At 41.9% G+C, this 22812-nt stretch overlaps 1 protein-coding gene across 7 annotated transcripts in view; it reads right to left on the bottom strand.

Moving 5' to 3' along the window:
• LOC145505043 (protein CFDP2-like) overlaps nucleotides 1-22812 on the bottom strand; it is a 78188-nt gene that overhangs the window by 17045 nt on the left and 38331 nt on the right. For 6 of the 7 annotated variants that reach the window (XR_014052749.1, XM_081486717.1, XM_081486713.1 and 3 more), the window contains one exon: nucleotides 609-3847. The exons of the other annotated variant lie outside the window; for it this stretch is intronic. Coding sequence is in view for 4 of the 6 variants with exons in the window: in XM_081486713.1 (XP_081342839.1) it covers nucleotides 2202-3368 (1167 nt within the window). In the remaining 2 variants the exon portion in view is untranslated. Of the gene's footprint in view, nucleotides 1-608; nucleotides 3848-22812 lie in introns of those variants that run through there. 7 annotated transcript variants of the gene reach the window in all.

Genomic DNA, 22812 nt, shown 5'->3' with positions numbered 1-22812 from the left:
CCCTTCAGCCTCTGGGCATGGAGCTGCTAGAATGTGAATGCACCACCTAAAATGCTGATCAGAAAACATGCCGTCATCTCATGGCGGTGAGGGACAGAAAGAGACAGCACTGATGAGGTTTGAATCTGTGGCTGCAGTCATTCCTGTGGTCAGATTCATTCCTCTCATTTCTGGGGTTTAGCCAGTAATCCCCTAGATTTTTGGTTTAATCCACTTCAAGTAGGATTTCTGAACAGAACCTTGATTTACAAATTAATGTACAGATATAACCTCATTTCTCAGAAACATTGAGATCAAATGTTAAATGAACATGTCCACAATTAACAGCAAAATGTTAAGGGTGAGTATGATTTCTCTAGGTATTTTCCTATTATGAAATATGGTAGTGAGAGGATGAAACTGGACTTACACAGACCTATCCTTATATCTTGTCTCTACCTTTTACTGGCTGTGTGACCTTAGGCAAGTTATTTAACCTGTAGAAGTCTCAGCCTCCTCCTCTGTAAAACAGAGATGATAGGCCCCTTCACAGGGAGGTGGTGGGGCTTAACTAAGATAATGTATATTGCAATCTACATTAATACATATTACTCGAGATTCATTTTCCATCTTCAGCCATTGTTTTGCATAAGATTTTATTAATAAGGCAATCAGTTCAGTTCAGTTCAGTCACTCAGTCATGTCTGACTCTTTGTGACCCCATGAACCGCAGCACGCCAGGCCTCCCTGTCAATCACCAACTCCCTGAGTCCATCCAAACCCATGTCCATCGAGTCGATGATACCATCCAGCCATCTCATCTTCTGTCCTCCTCTTCTCCTCCTGCCCTCAATCTTTCCCAGCATCAGGGTCTTTTCCAGTGAGTCAGCTCTTTGCATCATGTGGCCAAAGAATTGGAGTTTCAGCTTCAACATCAGTCCTTCCAATGAACACCCAGGACTGATCTCCCTTAGGATGGACTGGTTGGATCTCCTTGCAGTCCAAGGGACTCTCAAGAGTCTTCTCCAACACCACAGTTCAAAAGCATCAATTTTTGGTGCTCAGCTTTCTTTATAGTCCAACTCTCACATCCATACATGACCACTGGAAAACCATAGACTTGACTAGATGGACCTTTGTTGGCAAAGTAATGTGTCTGCTTTTTAATATGCTGTCTAGGTTGGTCATAACTTTCCTTCCAAGGAGTAAGTGTCTTTTAATTTCATGGCTGCAATCACCATCTGCAGTGGTTTTGGAGCCTAGAAAAATAAAGTCAGCCGCTGATTCCACTGTTTCCCCATCTATCTGCCATGAAGTGATGGGACCGGATGCCATGATCTTAGTTTTCTGAATGTTGAGCTTTAAGCTAACTTTTTCACTCTCCTCTTTCACTTTCATCAAGAGGCTCTTTAGTTCTTCTTCTCTTTCTGCCATAAGGGTGGTGTCATCTGCATATCTGAGGTTATTGATATTTCTCTCGGCAATCTTGATTCCAGCTTGTGCTTCCTCCAGCCCAGTGTTTCTCATGATGTACTCTGCATATAAGTTAAATAAGCAGGGTGACAATATATAGCCTTGACGTACTCCTTTTCCTATTTTGAACAGTCTGTTGTTCCATGTCCAGTTCTAACTGTTGCTTCCTGACCTGCATACAGGTTTCTCAAGAGGCAGGTCAGGTGGTCTGGTATGCCCATCTCTTTCAGAATTTTCCAGTTTATTGTGATCCACACACTCAAAGGCTTTGGCATAGTCAATAAAGCAGAAATAGATGTTTTTCTGGAACTCTCTTGCTTTTTTTATGATCCAGTGGATGTTGGCAATTTGATCTCTGGTTCCTCTGCCTTTTCTAAAACCAGCTTGAACATCTGGTAAGTTCATGGTTCATGTATTGCTGAAACCTGGCTTGGAGAATTTTAAGCATTAGTTTACTAGCGTGTGAGATGAGTGCAATTGTGCAGTAGTTTGAGCATTATTTGACATTGCCTTTCTTTGGGATTGGAACGAAAACTGACCTTTTCCAGTCCTGTGGCCACTGCTGAGTTTTCCATATTTGCTGGCATATTGAGTGCAGCACTTAAACAGCATCATCTTTTAGGATTTGAAATAGCTGACCTGGAATTCCATCACCTCCACTAGCTTTGTTTGTAGTGATGCTTCCTAAGGCCCACTTGACTTCACATTCCAGGATGTCTGGGTCTAGGTGATTGATCACACCATTGTGATTATCTGGGTCGTGAAGATCTTTTTTTGTACAGTTCTTCTGTGTATTCTTGCCACCTCTTCTTAATATCTTCTGCTTCTGTTAGGTCCCTACCACTTCTGTCCTTTATTGAGCCCATCTTTGCATGAAATGTTCCCTTGGTATCTCCAATGTTCTTGACGAGATCTTTAGTCTTTCCCATTCTATTGTTTTCCTCTATTTCTTTGCACTGATCACTGAGGAAGGCTTTCTTATCTCTCCTTGCTATTCTTTGGAATTCTGCATTCAAATGGGTATATCTTTCCTTTTCTCCTTTGCTTTTCACTTCCCATCTTTTCACAGCTATTTGTAAGGCCTCCTCAGACAGCCATTTTGCCTTTTTGCATTTCTTTTTCTTGAGGATGGTCTTGATTCCTGTCTCTTGTACAATGTCACGAACCTCCATCCATAGTTCATCAGGCATTCTGTCTATCAGATCTTGTTCTTTAAATCTATTTCTCACTTCCACTGTATAATCATAAGGGATTTGATTTAGGACATACCTGAATGGTCTAGTGGTTTTCTCCACTTTCTTCAATTTCAGTCTGAATTTGGCAATAAGGAGTTCATGACCTGAGCCACAGTCAGCTCCCAGTCTTGTTTTTACTGACTGTATAGAGCTTCTCCATCTTTGGCTGCAAAGAATATAATCAATCTGATTTCGGTGTTGACCCTCTGGTGATGTCCATGTGTAGAGTCTTCTCTTGTGTTGTTGGAAGAGGGTGTTTGCTATGACCAGTGCGTTCTCTTGGCAGAAATCTATTAGCCTTTGCCCTGCTTCATTCTGTACTCCATGGCCAAATTTGCCTGTTACTCCAGGTGTTTCCTGACTTCCTACTTTTGCATTCCAGTCCCCTACAATGAAAAGGACATCTTTTTTGGGTGTTACTTCTAGAAGGTCTTGTAGGTCTTCATAGAACTGTTCAACTTCAGCTTCTTCAGCATTACTGGTCGGGGCATAGACTTGAATTACCATGATATTGAATGGTTTGCCTTGGAAACGAACAGAGATCATTCTGTCATTTTTGAGATTGCATCCAAGTACTGCATTTCGTACTTTTTTGTTGACTATGATGGCTACTCTATTTCTTCTAAGGGATTCCTGCCCATAGTAGTAGATATAATGGTCATCTGAGTTAAATTCACCCATTCCAGTCCATCTTAGTTCACTGATTCCTGGAATAAGGCAATGGAGGAATACCAAACACAATGGCAAAATTCACTCATAAGCTAAGACATAAAGTTTTTTCAAATTTTGCGTTTGAATGTTCAATGAAGACAGTTATCAGAAAATTATGACCTTGGTACCTCTGCTTTTTTTCCTCAGAACTCTATGTATTTCTTCGTTGGAGCATTCTACAATAGCATTCCTGTTGCCTGCTCCTTTGCTCCATCACTCAAAGCACTGCTTATGAGGCAAGGGTCTGAAAGTGCTTCATTTATAGTTGTATGTCCAGGACCTAGAACAGGTCCTGATTCAGACATGGATCCCAATAAAGATAGGCTGGATGAATGACTTGAGGGATGAGGTATAAATGAGTTAAAATAATCATGGGGAAGAGGTGGGAAACACTGTATTTGTCACTTTAACAGAATGTCCTCCATCTATGTCTTGAGCTGCGAGGATAACTGGAATCAACACAACAGTAACAAAAATTAAAAAAAAAAAAATACAAAGGCCCAACAAATTCAATAAAGCAGATACACACTGTCAACTTCCCAGGGGCCAAGGAAATTAGAAGTCATGTTTGAGTTGTATAGAGGATACAATGGCATTCTCCAGGGTTTTGTTATTAGCTTGGCTTTGGCTGAAAGTTGTTTTGAATTTTGAGAGAAGTAATGTAAGCAAACTGTCAAACGTGTCAAGAGAAAACCAGCAACTTGCCAACAATGATTATAAGTGCTTTAGCTTGTTTCTAAGTTTGAGGATATTAAATATTTGAGGATATTTATTTGAGGATATTATTAGCAACATGAGCAAGAATTCCATATCAGTAAGAGTACAGGGCAAGTTGGGAACCTGCTTAGTACCTAACCATTTACTCTTCTGAATGTCAGTACTGTTAGAGAGCTTGGGGCCCCTCTGCAATGCCAGTCCCAACACTCCCCACTATTGGTTCTGAACCAGTTGAGTCAAAATGAAGGCAATGGAAATATCAGATCTGGACTGGAGAAAATAGACTCAATTATTAGGTTGGCCAAAAAAGTTTGTTCGGATTTTTCCGTAACATGGTATGGAAAAAACCCAAACGAAACTTTTGGCCAACCAAATAGACTCCTCTTTACTTACCAGCCAAATCACAGGTAAGATCAGCAAGGCAAGCAGCCCTCCCCACCAAGGAACAGCCACTCACCTCACAGAGGAGAAGGAGGAGAAAGCTCACAGGTCACTATAAAAGGAAACAGAGCTCGCCATGTGTAAACAGCAGTCTTGAATACCTTAACCTTGGCCAGTACAGGATTGTAAACTGACTAATGGAGGTTAAACTATTGACAAACCACCAATCACTGACTGATAAGTTAGTAAGGTGCAGAAAGACCAGAAATTATACTCTAGCAGAATGTTCTGGCTATCTACTGCTGCTTGACACACCACCCTGAAATGTGGTGGCTAAAACAATAATACAGGATTTTCTCTTAGAAGTCTGCATTTGATAGCCTTAGCTGGGTGGTTCTCACACAGTCGTGGTTATCATTAGAGATGGTGGTTAGCAATGGAGTCATCTGAAGACCTCTTCACTCATTATTCATTTCACCTGGGCTGGGATGAGTGGTCCATCGGGAGAATGATGGGGCACCTCTCCTCCACTGCCTTCTCTGCTTTTCTGGCTTGGGCTTCCTCATAGCATGGAGGACATAGAGTAGTCAGATACTGGCATAGCAGATGGCTTCCCTGATAGCTCAGTTGGTAAAGAATCTACCTGCAGTGCAGGAGATCCCGGTTCAATTCCTGGATTGGGAAGGTCCGCTGGAGAAGGGATAGGCTACCCACTCCAACTCACTCCAGTATTCTTGGTCTTCCCTTGTGGCTCGGCTGATAAAGAATCTGCCTGCAATGCAGGAGACATGGGTTCAATCCCTGGGTTGGGAAGACCCCCTGGACAAAGGAAAGGTTACCCACTCCAGTATTCTGGCCTGGAGTTTTCCATGTACTGTATAGTCCATCGGGTCACAAAGAGCTGGACACGACTGAGCAGCTTTCACTTTACATAGCAGATGGCACTGAAAATTTTCTAAAAGGCCTAGGTGAAAATTGCAAGATTTCTTACGACCTAGTTTTATAAGTCCTAGAACATGACTCTGCTACATTCTATAGTCAAGTAAGAGATGAGCCCAGCTCTGATTGATGGGAGGCAAATTAAACTCCGCCTCTCATTGAGAGGAATAGTACAAAATTTGTGGCTGTCTCTGAAGCTCCAATACTTTGGCAACCTGATGCGAAGAGCCAGCTGATTAGAAAAGCCCCCAATGCTGAGAGAGATTGAAGACAGGAGGAGAAGGGGACAATGGAGGACGAGATGGTTGGATGGCATCACTGACTCAATGGACATGAGTTTGAGCAAGCTTCGGGAGATGGTGGACAGGGAAACATGCATGCTGTGATCCATGGGGTCGCAAAGAGCTGAACATGACCAAGAAACTGAATAACAACTGTGACTGTCTTTAGTTTACCTCAGATATGCAGATGGCACACAGATGACACTTATGGCAGAAAGCGAAGAGGAACTAAAGAACCTCTTGATGAAAGTGAAAGAGGAAAGTGAAAAAGCTGGTTTAAAACTCAGCGTTCAAAAAACGAAGACTATGGCATCTGGTCCCATCACTTCATGGCAAATAGACAGGGAAACAATGGAAACAGTGGCAGACTTTATTTTCTTGGGCTCCAAAATCACTGCAGATGGTGACTGCAGCCATGAAATTAAAAGACGCTTGCTTCTTGGAAGAAAAGTTATGACCAACCTAGATAGCATATTAGAAAGCAGAGGCTTTACTTTGCCGAAAAAGGTCCATATAGTCAAAGATACGGTTTTTCCAGTAGTCATGTATGGATGTGAGAGTTGGATCATAAAGAAAGCTGAGCACCGAAGAATTGAGGCTTTTGAACTGTGGTGTTGGAGAAGTCTCTTGAGAGTCCCTTGGACTGCAAGGAGATCAAACCAGTCAATCCTAATGGAAATCAATCCTGAGTATTCACTGAAAGGACTGATGCTGAAGCTGAAACTCTAATATTTTGGCCACCTGATGTGAAGAACTGACTCATTAGAAAAGACCCTGATGATGGGAAAGATTGAAGGCAGGAGGGGAAGGGGGTGACAGAGGATGAGATGGTTGGATGTCATCACCGACTCAACGGACAGAGTTTGAGAAAGTTCTGTGAGTTGGTGATGGACAGGGAAGCCTGGTGTGCTGCAGATAATGGGGTGGCAAAGAGTCGGACATGACTGAGCAACTGAACTGAACTGAATTTAGTTTATTCACGGAAGTTTTTTCATGGAAAAATGGGGGAGATAGAAGCTAACAATTATTGAAATGTTCTATGTCAGGAGCACACTGCAAATACCACTGCTGATTCTCATGAAGACCCTACCTAGTTAGGATTATAATTCCCATTTTACTAGTGAGGCAGCTGAGGTCCAGAGATTAGGTAACTTGCCGGTCACTAGGTGGCAGAGTTAAAAATCAAACCCAGTTATGCTTGATTCCAAAGTTTTTGTTCTTTCTGCTACATTATGCTGTCATTGGAAAAGACCCTGATGCTGGGAAAGACTAAAGGCAAAAAGAGAAGGGGAAGGCTGAGGGTGAGATAGTTAGATAGCATCACTGACACAATGGACATGAATTCAAGAAAACTCTGGGAAATAGTGAAGGACAGAGAAGCCTGGTGTGCTACAGTCCGTGGGGTCACACAGAGTCAGACCAGACTTAGTGACTGAACAACAACAATGCTGTCATTCATCTCTCTTTTTATGAAGAACATCAAGAGCACCTTAAATGCCTGTGAACTGGCAGATTTCAAAAGAATCACTTTTATGACAGTTATACTGGCCCAATATTTGTTCTTGTCCAATATTAAATGAGCAAAACTCATCCTCTACCTTTTATCTACTATGAGCTGATACTTTCACTGAATATAATAAAACTATTGCTGTAATGTGCAATTGCTGTAGTGGTTCCCAAAAGATTATGTTCACTTTTTGTATGTCCCTGACCAAGGACTGGTAACAACTGATGGAAGAGCTCTGATCCGTGGATCCCATTTTGAGTAGAACTGTTATTAGATCAATGAATGTTCTTAATAACTCTACCAGGTTTGTATTATTCTGAGTCTCCATATTATAGAGAAGAAAACTGAGGCCCTGAGAAGTTAAGTAACTTGTCTAGAACTCAGATTCAGATCCAGGTTTATTGGCACATGGCCAACGCAGGACTAACAGTCCTGAATCTAAGATTAGGACCCCTGGGGTGTACACAGTCTATTGGAAGAAACTGACAGATAAGTAATAGGTTAATTATTTTTTTATCTTAAAGTTTTCATTATCAAGTGAAAAACTAGGGGCAAAACTCTCACCCCACTGAAATTGCCTTCAGCTTCAAAGTCCTTCTCCAGTTTCTCAGGAATTCACCCGTCTTACCTCAAAATGAATAACATAAATCTTGAAACGATCCAAATCTCTCATTCCTCATTCTGACTCTTTAAACAGCCTTCCTGTTGTAAAGGACTGCGAGGTGGGGGGAATGACTGTGCTCATGTCCAAGTTCGACATCTTTCTGAGCAACATTTGTGCCTCTCCTGAAGGAGTGTGGAGGGGACATGACAAGAAATTAATTGGTACATCTGTTTTCGTGTCTGCTCATGAGTAGCCTGTGATCACAAACAACTCATTTGGGGGCACGTCAATCCCTCCCCCAGAGGTACCACCCCCACACCATTTGTGGACCGCACACTCTGGCGTGTGAATCACCTCCCAGGATGAGCAACTGTTGACTCACAGCTTCAGAGAGCTTCCTATTGAAACAGCAGTTGCCCTAAAGCCTTGGGAAGAGAGCCAAACAACTTTTGAAGGAAATGAACACCATCCCTTTGTCAACTGTGAGGCCGTTACAGCTGGAAATGAGCCCCGCTTCCTACCAGCAATAGTATCCAAGTGTCTGCAGGCTTCCAAGGCCCAGGCCTCCCACAGCTTGATAGGTGGCTTCTTTTTTTTTTTAATAAATTTATTTATTTTAGTTGGGTGCTAATTACTTTACAATATTGTAGTGGTTTTTGCCATACATTGACATGAATCAGCCATGGGTTTACATGTGTTCCCCATCCTGAACCCCCCTCCCACCTCCCTCCCCATCCCATCCCTCTGGGTCATCCCATTGCCCCAGCCCTGAGCATTTGTCTCATGCATCATTCCAGCAGTGCTCCTCAAGGGGCTCTGAGACCTATCTATTTAGGAGAGGCATTAACTGAGAACTTGCTATGCTCTGGGCACTATGCAAAATAATCTACAAACATTACTGTATTTATTCTCAAGAAAAGCACTCATATAAGGTAGATGCTATTGTGATTTCCATTTTACAATTGATTGAAACTGAGGAACAGAATGGTTAAGAATGTATCCAAAGTTAGAGTGTTGGAAAGCAAAAGAGACAAGGCAATTTGGCCCCAGGGTGCTCTCAAGTACTGAGCTTTAGGGAACATTTGGCCTCAGAGGAGGGGTCTCATCATCAGTGGGAGCATGCTTTGACACTTATGGAACATCTGGTTTGGCCTCAGTTATGCTGCAGAATGATGCAAAGAACATGGCATCACACCTGGTGAGTTCCTCAGCTTTTCCATAGCATCTATATTCTCATCTTGTGATGGGGATTCAATTTCTCCTATAGTGTCTGGGGGTAGATCCAAGGAGATAATGTATCAAAAGCACGTTATACACTCCTGGCCTGTGGTAGGCACCCAACACATGTTATTCACCCATCCTTCCCAAAGACATACATGAAACACTCAAAGACTCTAGTGGAAGCATGTTCAATTTTAGGATAATGCAATGTGATGAGACTGTAAATCTTATGTGTCTTATCTACTTAAACCCTAACAATCCTATGACTTTGGTATTATTTTACCCAGTCAATAGGCGAGGAAATTCTGTATTCGCGGTGCTGAGAAAGGAAACACGTCTCATGAACGGAAGAGTTTTTGAAGACATAATTACAGATGCTGTTGACTAAACATCTCCCGTGTGCCAGGTTTGTTAATATACTGTACTGAGGTCTCACAATGGGAATTATTACTCACAATTTACAATGAGAAAGCTGAAACCAAGAGAGTTTAGGAAACTTGCCTAAGGGCGGAAATCTAGTGAGTCTCAAAACTTATTTTGTTGTGAAGGATGATATTGATGCTAGGTTTGCAATGTGAAAGTCAAGTTGTATATTAATGGGTTTGGTATCACTTTGAAGTTTACTTCAAGCTGTCCATGATTTCCTGCCTTCTAAATATATTTCATTTTGTTTAGGCCTCTGGATGTGTAATGACAAAAGTATAATTTAAGTACTTCAGGGTTTCTTATGGAAAACAAGCTTGAGAGTGAAGGTTGCAGCTAGGCATACCTGTGAGCCTAAAAACCCAGAGGTTGACAGTGGGTAAAACACACCATGAGCCCTGTTTGGTGGGTCATCCAGGTGGACTCAGGTGCAATGTGAAGGTGTGAATTTGGTGGAAGAAGAAAGAGTTCTACGTTTTCAATTGATTCCCTATGGTCTTGTCATAAATTCCACATGGATCTCTGAATAACCACATATGAATAACGACAGTTTTCAAGTTTCCTGAGGAGTACTGACCAGCCTCGGTCAACCCAAAGCATGCAATCCTCTGGGCATAGTGGTGCACAAACATCAGGAACATTTTTGACCCAAGTCAAATTGAGGATGGAGTTAAAGATCTGGTACTTTTAGGATATGGCTGAGATTTTGTGCCATCAGATATATTTGCTATCCAGCCAATGGCCATGTTTCCATGTGGGCAGAAGTTTGAGACATTCAGCAAAAGTAGACATGAAGCTTGGTGCTGTTACCAAGTTGGGCTGCCTGTAGAACTATGGCTCACAGCCATGGAAAATGATGGCTGGATCTGGCAAAATGATTTTTCTTTCTCATTTTACTTATAATTTAAGAAACCAAGAGTTTATGAGAAAAGATTATTGGAACACCCTCTCACTATATATATCTTTAAGCCTGGATCTGAACCAAGGTCTGTGTGACTCTAAATGCGTGTGTTCAACCTACACATCTATTCTCTTCTTTGACAATGTGATATTTAAGCTGAGTTGTGACAAGTGAGCAGACATTTTCCAGATGGATTAAGAGGCAAAAGACATTGTAAGCAAAGGGAACAGCACATATATGAACAAGGCCTTAAACTGTGGGCTGAAGTGCCAAGATAATGTAAGGTACACAGATAGCATAAGGGAAGACTTGTTATAAGATGCATGTGAATGCATTGGAACTCGTCATTTATTCATTCACTTGGTAATTCAACAGGTATTTATTGAGTACCTCCTATATGCCAGGTATGTATGGCATATTCTATATGTCAAATTAGAATTGGAAATTACTAGACACCTCTATCAAAAGACCAATTTTTCTTAGATCTAGAACTTCCGCTTCAGCTTTAAAACAAACAAGTCTACAGATTTTTGTCTCATTAGCAAACTAGCAGCAAAAATCCTCTTTAAGTGAGGCTGACCATTACATGAAATAAACTATGCAAATTAATAATGGATTAAGAGGTGAGCACGAGGTAAAGAGAAGCAGAAAGAAATCCCAGTACCTTTGGACTGGGAAGGACCTTGGCTGTCACATGTTTTGACCTGCTTTGTTTTTCTGCTGAAGTCAGAGGTGACAGTTACCTGCACAAGCTCTCTTGGGTACCTTGGCTCCAGAGCCTAATTTTGGTGTCTTATCATTTTCATCTGGATTGTTACAACAGCCTCTAACATATCTCCCTGCTCCCATGCTTGCCTCCTCCCACCCTCCACACAGCAGCACAGAGATCATTCAAAAGCAATTGCGTTATTTTACTTTGTTCCTTAGAACCACTCAGTGATTCCATATTGCTTTGGACTGTGCTCTCAAGCTGTGGTTAGTGACCAGGTCCGGACAGTATTCAAAACCATAGAATAAACGTAGCATCACTCTAGAATGTTCATTTTATTTGATGGTTAATAATTAAAAATGTTATTTTACATTAAAACATATGAACATACTATAATACACATGAAAAATTGGGGTGAGTTTTAAAGATTTCAAAGAATTTTCTTACTTGTAGCAATTGCTGTCAGAATCCATGGGGGCTTATGCTTTCTGCTATTAGAGATGTTTCAGTGAGAAAAATCTATAATGTCCTAGACCATAGAATGAATTCCAAATATCCTGTCTTCAATTTCTCCAGGATCTATTCATGTCTGACTTGCCACTGTCTTCTTTTTAACGGTTTCCTTGAAACTCTACTCACCAACCATCCCACCCCATTTAAAATAATAGTTACTGTAGCCTTCAAGATTCAGTCAATAAATCAAAGACCACTGTAGGTATCTCAAATAGAAATTAATTTGTACAGGAAATTAGATGCCTCCAAAGCTATTAGAAGATGTAGGGGAATAAGGGTTAGAGAAACCACTGCCAGTGTTCAAGATAGCAGTAGTGCAGAAACTGTAGGAACCTACTGCTAATGATCTGGGCTGTCTGCAGCAGAAAATGGGTGATTTTCAAGAAGATTCTTGGAAGCTGCAGACATTGGAGAAATCTTATGCCAACCAAAGACCAGGAAAATGTCTTTTGCTTCTCTTCTGTCTTTCAAATACTACCTATGTCTCTAACCCACATTCTGGGTTAGAGGCTGAACTGTGAATCCCCTGCCTCCAATTCACATGTTGCAGTCCTAACCCTCAGTAGAATGTGAGTGATAGCAGATAAGGTCATTTAAAGAGATGTTTAAGGTAGGGGTGGAACTTAAACAATATGACTGATGTGTTTCTATAGGAAAAAATTAAGACGCACACTGAAAGAAGATCATGTGAAGACACGGGGAGAAGGTGGCCAACTGCAAGCCAAGAAGAGAGGGTTATCCCTTTTCTTTATTGAAGTATAGTTGATTTACAATAGGCAAATATTGTGTTAGTTGCAGATGTACAGCAAAATGATTCAGTCATATGTGTGTGTGTGTGTGTGTATATATATATATATATATTCTTTTTCTCAATTCTTTTCCATTATAGGTTATTATAAGATATTGAGTATAGTTCCCTGTGCTATACAGTAGATCCTCATTGTTTATCTGTTTGATATATGGTAATGTGTACTTGTTAATCCTGTACTCCTAATTTATCCCTCTCCTACCCCTTCCCCTTCGGTAGTCATAAGTGTGATTTCTATTTCTGTGACCCTGTTTCTCTTTTGCAAATAAGTTCATTTGGACTATTTTTTAGATTCCACATATAAGTGGTATCATATATTTGTTTTTCTCTGATTTACTTCACTTGGTAAAATCATCTCTAGGTCCACCCACATTTCCACAAATGGCATTATTTCATTCTTTTTATGGCTGAGTAATATTCTATTGTGTGTGTATATTCTCTGTTATGGTAGCCCTGTCAAACTAACATACTCGGGGATCAGGTACTTTATTAAAGCACAGCTGCCAGGCTTCCAGCCCTCATGTTACAAGGGAGAACTTACAAGGACTAGTGGCTGTGAGTCACCAGGAGACTCTCTGGCACAATTGGCCTCTGTTGGGCACATGCTGAGAACGAGGCATGGCACTGAGCCCTTTTCACAATATCTCATTTTATATAACCTTTGTATCTACTAGTTCATCGTGATTCTTATAGCCGTGCTGTGAGGCTCGGAGGCATTACTTTCCCGAGGTCCCTAGCTGGTCACTAGTGTGGGGCTGATCTCCAAGGAGGATGTCTTACCATTGTATGCCTGACTGCACATTTGCTACCCTCACTGGGAACATCTACACGGGGGAACAGCTACAGATCTTTAAGTCTATGTCACTTCCTCTGTTTCTTTTTATCAGCTCTCTTACTCTCTACCCAACACCAACCTCCTTCCTCCCCACTGAGCACACTATTTCTTCCTTTATTACCCCAAATCTATGTCCTGTATAAACTTCTACGATAGCACCTGAATAGTGTCAAAAATTGAAAGTGGCCAATGATAAGAGAATGAATAGGTAAATTATGGCATATTTATTCTGTATAATATTATATATTAATAAAAATAATAGAATAATAATTACACAATTCAATATATGATTATAATGAAGAACTTATAAAAATGTTAAAGAAATAGTTCTTTTGAATATTAGTAAGTGAAAAAGCAGGATTTGGTGTGATTTTCTGTACCTGAAAAAAAAAAGAATACTAAACAAAAGGAAAAAATAGAAGTCCTCTTAGTTGTGGTTATCTTTGGGTGATTTTTTCCCCTCACTCTTATTGCTTATATTTTACATCATAATAAACAATGAAAATGAATTTGCCCCATTATGGGCTTTTGAGAAAAGTCTTTGTCCTGCACTAAGGACTTTTGTTGCCAATTCCCTTGTGTTTTGGGCTTTCCCAGTGGCTCAGTGGTAAAAAGAATCTGCCTGCAATGCAGGAAACACAGGTTCGATCCATGGGTTGGGAACTTCCCCTGGAGGAGGGAATGGCAACCCACTCCAGTGTTCTTGCCTGGAGAATCCCATGGACACAGGAGCCTTGTAGACTGAAGCCCATGGGGTCGCAAAAAATCAGACACGACTAAAGTGACTTAGCAGGCACACACCCCTTGTGCTCTGCTGAGGGACATACTTCAGAAGAATTCTCTATGACCAAGAAAGATCTGAAGCATCAAGAAGATGGAAGTTCAGGAGAGAAAGCCAAAGTCCAAGGACTCAGGGCCTTGTTTTTTCTCCTCCACTATGGAGGCAGCTCCTGGGAGCTTTTCCAGAACAGATTGGTCAATGTTGACATCTCCATGGTGTCCAGCTAGGTTTGAGAGAAATCAAAGTGGCCAAACCCTGCTCCAACCCACTTCCATCTTGAATCTCATTTAACACCTCTCAGGAGCCTTCTAGACCCCTCTTAGGAATGCTGAGCAATAAGGAGTTCACACATTTGAGCCAGTTGCCTCCCACCTGCCCCTCCAGTCAGTTAAAAGAGTTCTGCCCAAATCCTTGGCCCAAATCCATTCTTCACATGATGCCCTCTGTTACTTTTTGACCGTAGGAATCCTCTCTAGATTCGGGTTCATTAGACCAGAGGTTATGTTTGTTTTACTCCTGGCTGTATCCTTGGGCTTCCCAGGTGGGCTGGTGGTAAAGAACATGCCTGCCAATACAGGAGATGCGAGTTCAGTCCCTGGGTCAGGAAGATCCCCTGGAGGAGGGTATGGCAACCCACTCCAGTATTTTTGCCTAGGAGGAGCCTGGCGGGCTACAGTCCGAAGGTTGCAAAGAATCAGACAGGACTGAAGTGACTTAGCATGTGTGCACCTAACCTTAGCACATGGCAAAACAAGCACCCAATAAATGTTGCAGAATAAGTAAACAAGTAAAGGGATGAGTAGAGAAATGTTTACTCTTTGATGTGGGTCCTGGACCCCTCACCCCTTTCTTTTGGGTATCATCCAACATGATAATGGGCTTCCCCTCTGGCTCAGCTGGTAAAGAATCTGCCTGCAATGAGGGAGACCTGGGTTTGATCCCTGGGTTGGGAAGATCTCCTGGAGAAGGGAAAGGCTACCCACTCCAGCATTCTGACCTGGAAAATTCTACGGACAGTCCATGGAGTCGTAAAGAGTCGGACACAACTGAGCAACGTTCACTTCACTTCAACATGATAATGTGCTCAGTCACTTCAATCGTGTATGAGTCTTTGCAACCCCATGAACTGTAGCCCACCAGGCTCCTCTGTCCATGGGATTTTCCAGACAAGAATACTGAATTGGGTTGCCATGCCCTCCTCCAGGGGATCTTCCTGACCCAGGGATCAAATTGGCATCTCTTATGTCTCCAGCATTGGCAGGTTGGTTCTTAATCACTAGCACCACCTAGGAAGTCCAACATAGTAATATTCCTATTCAAATGTAGAGCTCAGGAATCTACCAGACCAGTCGTTGGACATAGGAGAACAATTCACAGGAAAGATAACACCCCTCACTTAGAATATTCTATCTTTATGATGCAGATAAAGATCTTCATACCTGTTGACAAAGCCACTTATGTTAAAAAAGAATCTGGGCTATGTTTTTAGGGTTTGGGGCCAGTGTTATAGATCTCAGCAGCACTGTGGTCACTATTTTGACCATACAAGACAGTGTGGAACGTAGTGGGAAAGTCCTAGGACAAGCAGTTAAAAGATCTGGGCTTCTGGGTTTTCCCCAGTGATCCAGTGATTAAGAATCCACCTGCCACAAGTCCATTCTCTATGTCTGTGTAAAATAGATAGCTCGTGGGAAACTGCTATATAACACAGGGAGCCCAGCCTGGTACTCTGTAAGGATTGAGAAGGGTGGGGTGGGGGGGAGGGGAGAGAGGTTCATGAGGGAGGGCATATATATATATATATATATATATATATATATAATTACGATTGTTTTGCATTGTTGTACAGCAGAAACAACATTATAAAGCAAATTTCCTCCAATTAAAAAAAAACTCAAAAAAAGACAACTTGAATTATCTTAAAAACAAAAAGAATCTGCCTGTCAGTGTAGGGGACACAGGTTCGATCCCTGGTCTGGGAAGATCCCACATGCCACAGAGCAACTAAGCCTGTGTGCCACAACTGCTGAGCCTAAGCTCTAGAGCCGGTGCTCTGAAACAGGAGAAGCCACTACAATGAGAAGTCTAAGCATCACAATTAGAGAGGAGCCCCTGCTCACTGAAATTAGAGAAAGCTTGCAGGCAGCAATGAAGACCCAGCACAGCCAAAAGTAAATGAATAAATGATCTTGCCTCTGGTCACTGCAGTGAGTTGCTGGCGCTGGGCACCAGGCTAACTCTTGGACAAGCGCTATGTTCAGTGCCTTGCCGTGTTTTGCGTTTAATCTTTGTTGCAAACATGGATGGTATTTTTATCCATGTTTTACAAATAGGGCAATTGAGGCTTAGAGATGCTAATCAACTAGCCTAAGCTTGTTTCTATCATTTAATTGATAAAAAGTTTCCATCTGGTCACTCAGACTCTCTGTGCTTCATTTTCCTTATCTGTCGAATGAGGACAATAATGCCGGCCTTGGAGAGTTATTGGGAGGATTTATTAAACGGCTGCGGTGAGAGTAACTATGAAAAACCATAAATTTGCAATACATTATTGTAAAGGCTCTGATTTTCCAGAACATAGTCTGGAGACCTAGACTCCAATTTCCTCTCCTTGTCTGTGCATTCCAGATTGCTGTCAGTTGATGTAACAAATGTTTTCTTCCTTTCTCTAATCCTGGACTTTTTTTTTTTTAATAGATTAAGAGTAATTACTCCCAAATGGATACATGAAAGCTCAATTTCTGCCTAACATACATCAAACCATCCATAAATATGCATTTAGATTTTTATTTATTATTCTTCATTAACTCTGTCTCAAGTGAAAACAAACAAATCTTTCAAGTATTAGATGACCTCAGAGCCAAAGGCGGCCTTCTGCTTTACTCTTCCAGCAGAGGGCACTGTTTCTCTATAAAGCAGATGGTCCTTCTCTTTCAAACATGGTTGTCAGATTTTGGAGGGAGAACAAGTTCCCAAGGGTCATAGAAATAAATGCATGCCAAAGTATTAGGAATTAATAATAAGGAGGATGCCATTTGGGTTTACTTCCTAAAGAGAACTTTCAACTAGTGCAGAAATGCCAATTTTTGTGTTCTGTAATATTGGGTCAGGTCCCCTTGTTTAGAAATCACAGAACGTGACAGTCTTTCAGACTCTTTAACCCTCAGGTCACGAAGAAGCAGTCTATGGGCTAAATTCAGTCCACATTCATGTTTTGTTTTCTATGCTTTACTACTACTACTATTATTAGACTAACATTAGATTAAGAGGCTGCTGCTGCTGCTGCTAAGTCGCTTCAGTCGCGTCCGACTCTGTGCGACCCCATAGACGGAAGCCCACCAGGCTCCCCCATCCCTGGGATTCTCCAGGCAAGAATACTGGAGTGGGTTGCCATTTCCTTCTCCAATGCATGAAAGTGAAAAGTGAAAGTGAAGTCCCCATGGACTGCAGCCTACCATGCTCCTCCATCCATGGAGAGTGCACATAAATAAAGGTTTCTTAGCATTTCTTTAGTAACAAATCAGACCTCACACCTCTGAGCCTACATGCCTATGTGGTGACAACTGGTTGGTGTTCAATAAATCCTGACCGCTTCGGACAAGGCATATGCTTGCTGCTTCCCCACGATCCCCATCTAGCCTGCCCCATGGGTGTACATCATCTACCTAGACCCCAAAGTACTTTAGTTTGAGACCTGCAGATTTTGGTCCACTTTCTTTATGTTATAGTGGAGAAGAAAAGGCCCTAAATTTAAGAAGTGCTTTACTCAAATTCACAGTAGAGTGAGGCTCTGAGACCAAGCTAGAATCCTTATTTACAGGGTTATAGGGTTTCTCAAAAATGGCAATTGGTCCTGACTCCTGCCCACATTTCAGTCAGGAAGCTTCAGCCCTTTTCTCCTCTCTCCTGGAAGGCTGATGTTCCCCAGCAGGTGGAGGGGCCACAGAAGGGCGGAAACAGTAAGAGGCAAGGCAATGCTTTGGAGGGAGGAAGGAGAGAGGAAAGGCCCCGGTTTTATTTCTCAGACTCCCAATTTTTTTGGCAGATAGACAGAACTTGAAAGTACAAAGCCAGAGAGATTTAGCTCCTGAAAATTTCTGGGCCTTTGTTTCCCCATCTGTCTAATGGAAGCACTATTATCTGGTGGAGGTTTTATGCAAGTTATTCATTCTCTGAGTAGAGCATCCCGTTCCATTGTGACTGCCTACTAGATGTCATGCTGAGGGCACAGTTGTGCCTGGAACATGAAGCATCCTGCAAAGATAATGGCATTATTGGGGAAAAACAGGACATATAGGGTCTTTGCTACCTGTGCCTGGAGTGGCCTCAATCCCTCCACATTCCAATAACTCTTGTCCTAAATCAGTTATTCTTACACTGGCCGCACATTAAAATATCCTGGAGTGCTTTTGAGAATCCTGATGCCCAGACTGCCTACTAGACTGAGTGAACAGAATTTCGAGGGGTGGGATCCAGTCATCAGTGCTGTTTAAAGTGACCTTCGGCAGTCCAACGTGCAGCGCAGGTGAAAAACCATGGTCTGGAATCTTCTCCCACCGTGCCACAGTCCTGAGCCTTTTCTTACCTCAGATCCACCCCACATTTGCATTTTCCTTCCTACCGCCCTACCCCTGTCCTCAAACTCTGAACAGATTAATTAAACCCCTCTGAGCCTTGGTTTTCTTATCAGGATAACAGATCCTCTAATAAGTCCAGTATGATATGTGCTATTTCATGTCATTCTGACAAACATGGGCTGGCATTACGAAGTACTCAGCCTACAGAGTTAGACCTGTTGATTTTCATTTTAGCTCCAACATTTAAGGAAAGGCTTTACACACTCTAAATCTCAGTTTTCTCATCTGGGAAGTAAGAATAATGGAATCTACACATCATGGGACTGTTGGAAGGATTAAAGAAAACAATGTATCTAAATAATCTAGCACAACATTAGGATACTATGAAAACCAGGTATTACCTATTTTTAAAATCAGCTCTGTAAGGCAGGCTATTATTATTGTTGTTGTATCACCATCCACTTTTTACATATGAATAAAATGAGAGTCACAGAGCCCAGTGATTTGCCCAAGATCCCATGATATATAAGTATTAGAGCTGGAATTGAAATCTAAGAGTTACTTCTAATTTACCATTTGTACTTTTCCTCTCTTCTCCTGCTTGCCATGCCCTGTTGAGAATCCCAACATTCCCCACAGTGAGTAGTGTGTGGGAAATTCTTCCACAAACACAGGTTTGCAAGCAAAGTGACTGAAAAGGAGAAGGAAGGCCCATCTGAGGCATGAATATGACTGAGTAGCTGTGAAAGGTGAGGAAGCCTTTCAGAAGGACTCACTAGGTTTGCAAATAACAAAGGATCATAGAGCCTTAGGGTTCAAAGAATCCTCTAGAAATCATATAACCCAACCCCAGCCTGGACTGGACTTCCTACTTGCCTACTTCTTGAGATAATGGGCTTCCTACCTTCCAGAGAGGGGCAGTTCTAATTCCTAAAATTTAAAACCAATTGTTGAAATGACATCTGCCTCCCCTGAACTTCTGCCTCTTGGTTCTAACTGTGGTCTTCAGGAAAAGAAAGAATAGCCCTCATTCTTTTGCTTCATGGCAGCCAGCCCTTTGGTAGCATAGTGATGACAGCTCATCTCACCCCTGTGTCTTCCTGTTGCCTCCAAACTCCCCTCTCCCCCAGCTTTCTCGACTGATGCTCAAACAAGACAGTTTTCAGTTTTACCACCATCCTGACTCCTCTCTGATATGGGAGAACAGCAGTGGAGTCAACACCTTAGAAGGATTTTCTAACAATCAGAGCTATTCAGCAATGGGGCAGTGCTCGATTTGAATTATCATTGTTTTTATGTAGATTATACCTTAAAAAATTGGGACGGGGAGAGGGAACTATTACAAATGTGATGGGCATCTGTTTTTGTTTGTCCAATACCCATGCCATTTCCTTTGGGTCTAGGATTATGATTCACTTGGGAGCATGTTCAAAGTCCTTTGAGTACAGGCTGGCTAGGACAGTTAGCAAAGTGCCCTACTCTCCTCTAGCCACAGGCCAAAGCATGGCCTTTGCTGAGCTGACCAGGCCTTCCCTTCCTAATTGGTCACATGAGTGGTTTTGAGTTAACTGGTTGTCACAGGTGCTCCTGGAAGAGCCCATGCGTAGTTTCTGACAAACTCCAGGAACTGCTTGCTTCCTCTTCCTGTCTTTCTAAGCCTGGTCCCTTGTTTTCCTTTTGAAATATTGCATTCCCTTACATTCCTCCCTCCAGTGCCTTTTGGTATGTATCCATCAAGTGCAGTTTCTGTTGCATATGCGTAAAGACTCCTGGTTTATCTAAACAAAGTAAACAGAATAAAGGACCAAATCACACTGCGGAATGTTAACTTTAAAAAGTCTCAAAGCATATATAAAGAGAAAAGCAAATGTAGAATTTACTCTATATTACTTTACTTATTGCATATGAGATATGTATTCTATATGCTATATATGTATGAAGAATATTTTTATTTTAACGTTTTTTTAATTAAGCTTGTATTGTAAAATGACATATACACATTGCAAAAAATTTGGAAAATACTTAAAGTAATATATTACATATTACATATGTAAAATTATTTCTTGGCTGCTTAAAGTGTGAGTCTATGCCTCAGGGCAGAATTGATGCCATTCCACACTAGCCCGGCTTCTTGGTTACCTTTTGGTCTGTTTTTATTTCACTGGGAATGTGGGCCAGTGCTTATTTTCACAGCCAAATTAATTAATGAGAAAATCCTCAGACTTTCCATTTATCACTTCCAAACACCCACTTTTGATGAGTCAGTCGCCATTTGAACAATATAGGATAATTTTCAAATTAATTAAAACACGACAACAATACGCCCCATTTCTTACTCAAGTATCTCTAAGGGATTCTGACTTCATTAATCTTCTTCGGACCACCACTCTCCAAAAGAGAAAGGACATTAATCATGTGTCCCCAGTGGGGGAGGGACAGAACCCAGAGAGTGAGTGGTTTATCAGTCATGGAGAAGTGCAGGGGTAATTGGGACTATATTCAGCTTGGGGTCTCTCTCATTTTTATTTTTTCGTTTGTTTTCCCTGACAGACAATCAATCAGCCATATTTATGCATTTAGTGGATACCTATGATATGCTAGTTGTTTTACAAATACTTAGCTGAATGTGAGATACAAACAGCTCTGGGAACTCACCGCCCTTCTCTTACTGTCCAAGCTGCAAGGAGGGACAGATATGTCAGGAAGTAAGAACAGAGATCATATTGTGATGTTCATTAAGCGTAAAGCAGCTGTTGCTTTGTTCTCTGAACACAGTATAAAATCTAATTTCTCAGCATTTGTACCTTTTCTCTGCTTTTGCAAATGTATTTAGTCTCTGCTCTGCCCAAGGGATGTTCAGATATATCTCCCCTCTCAATGTCACAACAACCCAGAGAAGGAGGCATGCTCATCCTATAGATGAGAGTGGGAGTTCATCTAGCCTGTGAGCCCTCTCCTTTCTCTCTCTCTATGCTCTCCAGGTTCTTCCTGTGTATGTCTATGGCCTAATCAGCACAGTGCTCACATGGCTCTGCCTCTCCTTGGGCCCAGCTCTCTCCCTCTCCTGAACTTGAGTCACCTTGGGCTTCTCCACCTAGGTGTCCTGAAGGCACGCGAAACAGTATGTCTTAGACCAAAGCCGTCTTGTTGCCTCCCCCAAACCTGTTCTGCTTTTGTTTCTAACCCAAGTAAACATGCCATCCACTGACACTGAGAGTCAATCTTTATGTCCCTCTTTGCTGCATAGACTTCTCCCATTCAAGCAACCATCATTTCTACTTCCTCATTTATTTAAAAACTGTCCCCTTCTCTCTGTCTCCATGAGTTTGGTGTTGGTCCAGGCTCTCACCCCTTTGTTGTTGTTGTTCAGTTGCTCAGTCGTCTCCGACTCTTTGCGACCCCATGGACTACAGCACACCAGGCTTCCCTGTCTTTCACCATTTCCCGGAGCTGGCTCAAACTCATGTCCATCGAGTTGGTGATGCCATCCAACCATCTCATCCTCTGTCACCCCCTTCTCCTCCTGTCCTCAATGTTTTCCAGCATCAGGGTCTTTTCCAATGAGTCAGCTCTTCGCATCAGGAGGCCAGAGTATTGGAGCTTCAGCTTCAGCATTAGTCCTTCCAATGAATATTCAGGGTAGATTTCCTTTAGGATTGAGTGGTTTGATCTCCTTGCTGTCCAAGGGACTCTCAAGAGTCTTCTCCAACACCACAGTTCAAAAGGATCAATTCTTTGGCACTCAGCCTTCTTTATGATCCAACTCTCACATCCATATGTGACTACTGTCTTAGTTCCCCGACCAGGGATCAAACTCATATCCTCTGCATTGGATGTGCAGAGTCTTAACTGCTGGACCACCAGGGAAGTCTCTCACCTCTTATCTGCTGTTTACTGTACCAGCCTGTCTCTTCTCCAATATTAACCCTTCTGCAATCCATCTTCCATGCTACAGCCAAGGGAATTTTTTTATAAATGCAAATATGATCATGGTTTGAAATTATTCAATTGCTCTCCAATGCTCTGGGTACAAAAGTCAAACTTCTGCCCATAAAATAAAGGTCCCTCTCAGGATCTGGTTTCAGTCTACCTCCAAACTTTTTACTTTTGCTCAGACTATATTTTCTGACTTGAGATTTTTTTCACTCTGCTCTTCACATACTGAATTCTCATTCATCTGTCAAGATTCAGTTCCACTACAGGAAGCCTTCCCTGAC

Source organism: Giraffa tippelskirchi, chromosome 5 (genome assembly GCF_054371585.1).
Source record: "Giraffa tippelskirchi isolate mGirTip1 chromosome 5, T2T-mGirTip1v1.2.pri, whole genome shotgun sequence".
Lineage (NCBI taxonomy): Eukaryota > Metazoa > Chordata > Mammalia > Artiodactyla > Giraffidae > Giraffa > Giraffa tippelskirchi.
Note: the sequence above shows the minus strand (reverse complement) of the source record. Positions and strands in the feature narration are given on the sequence as shown.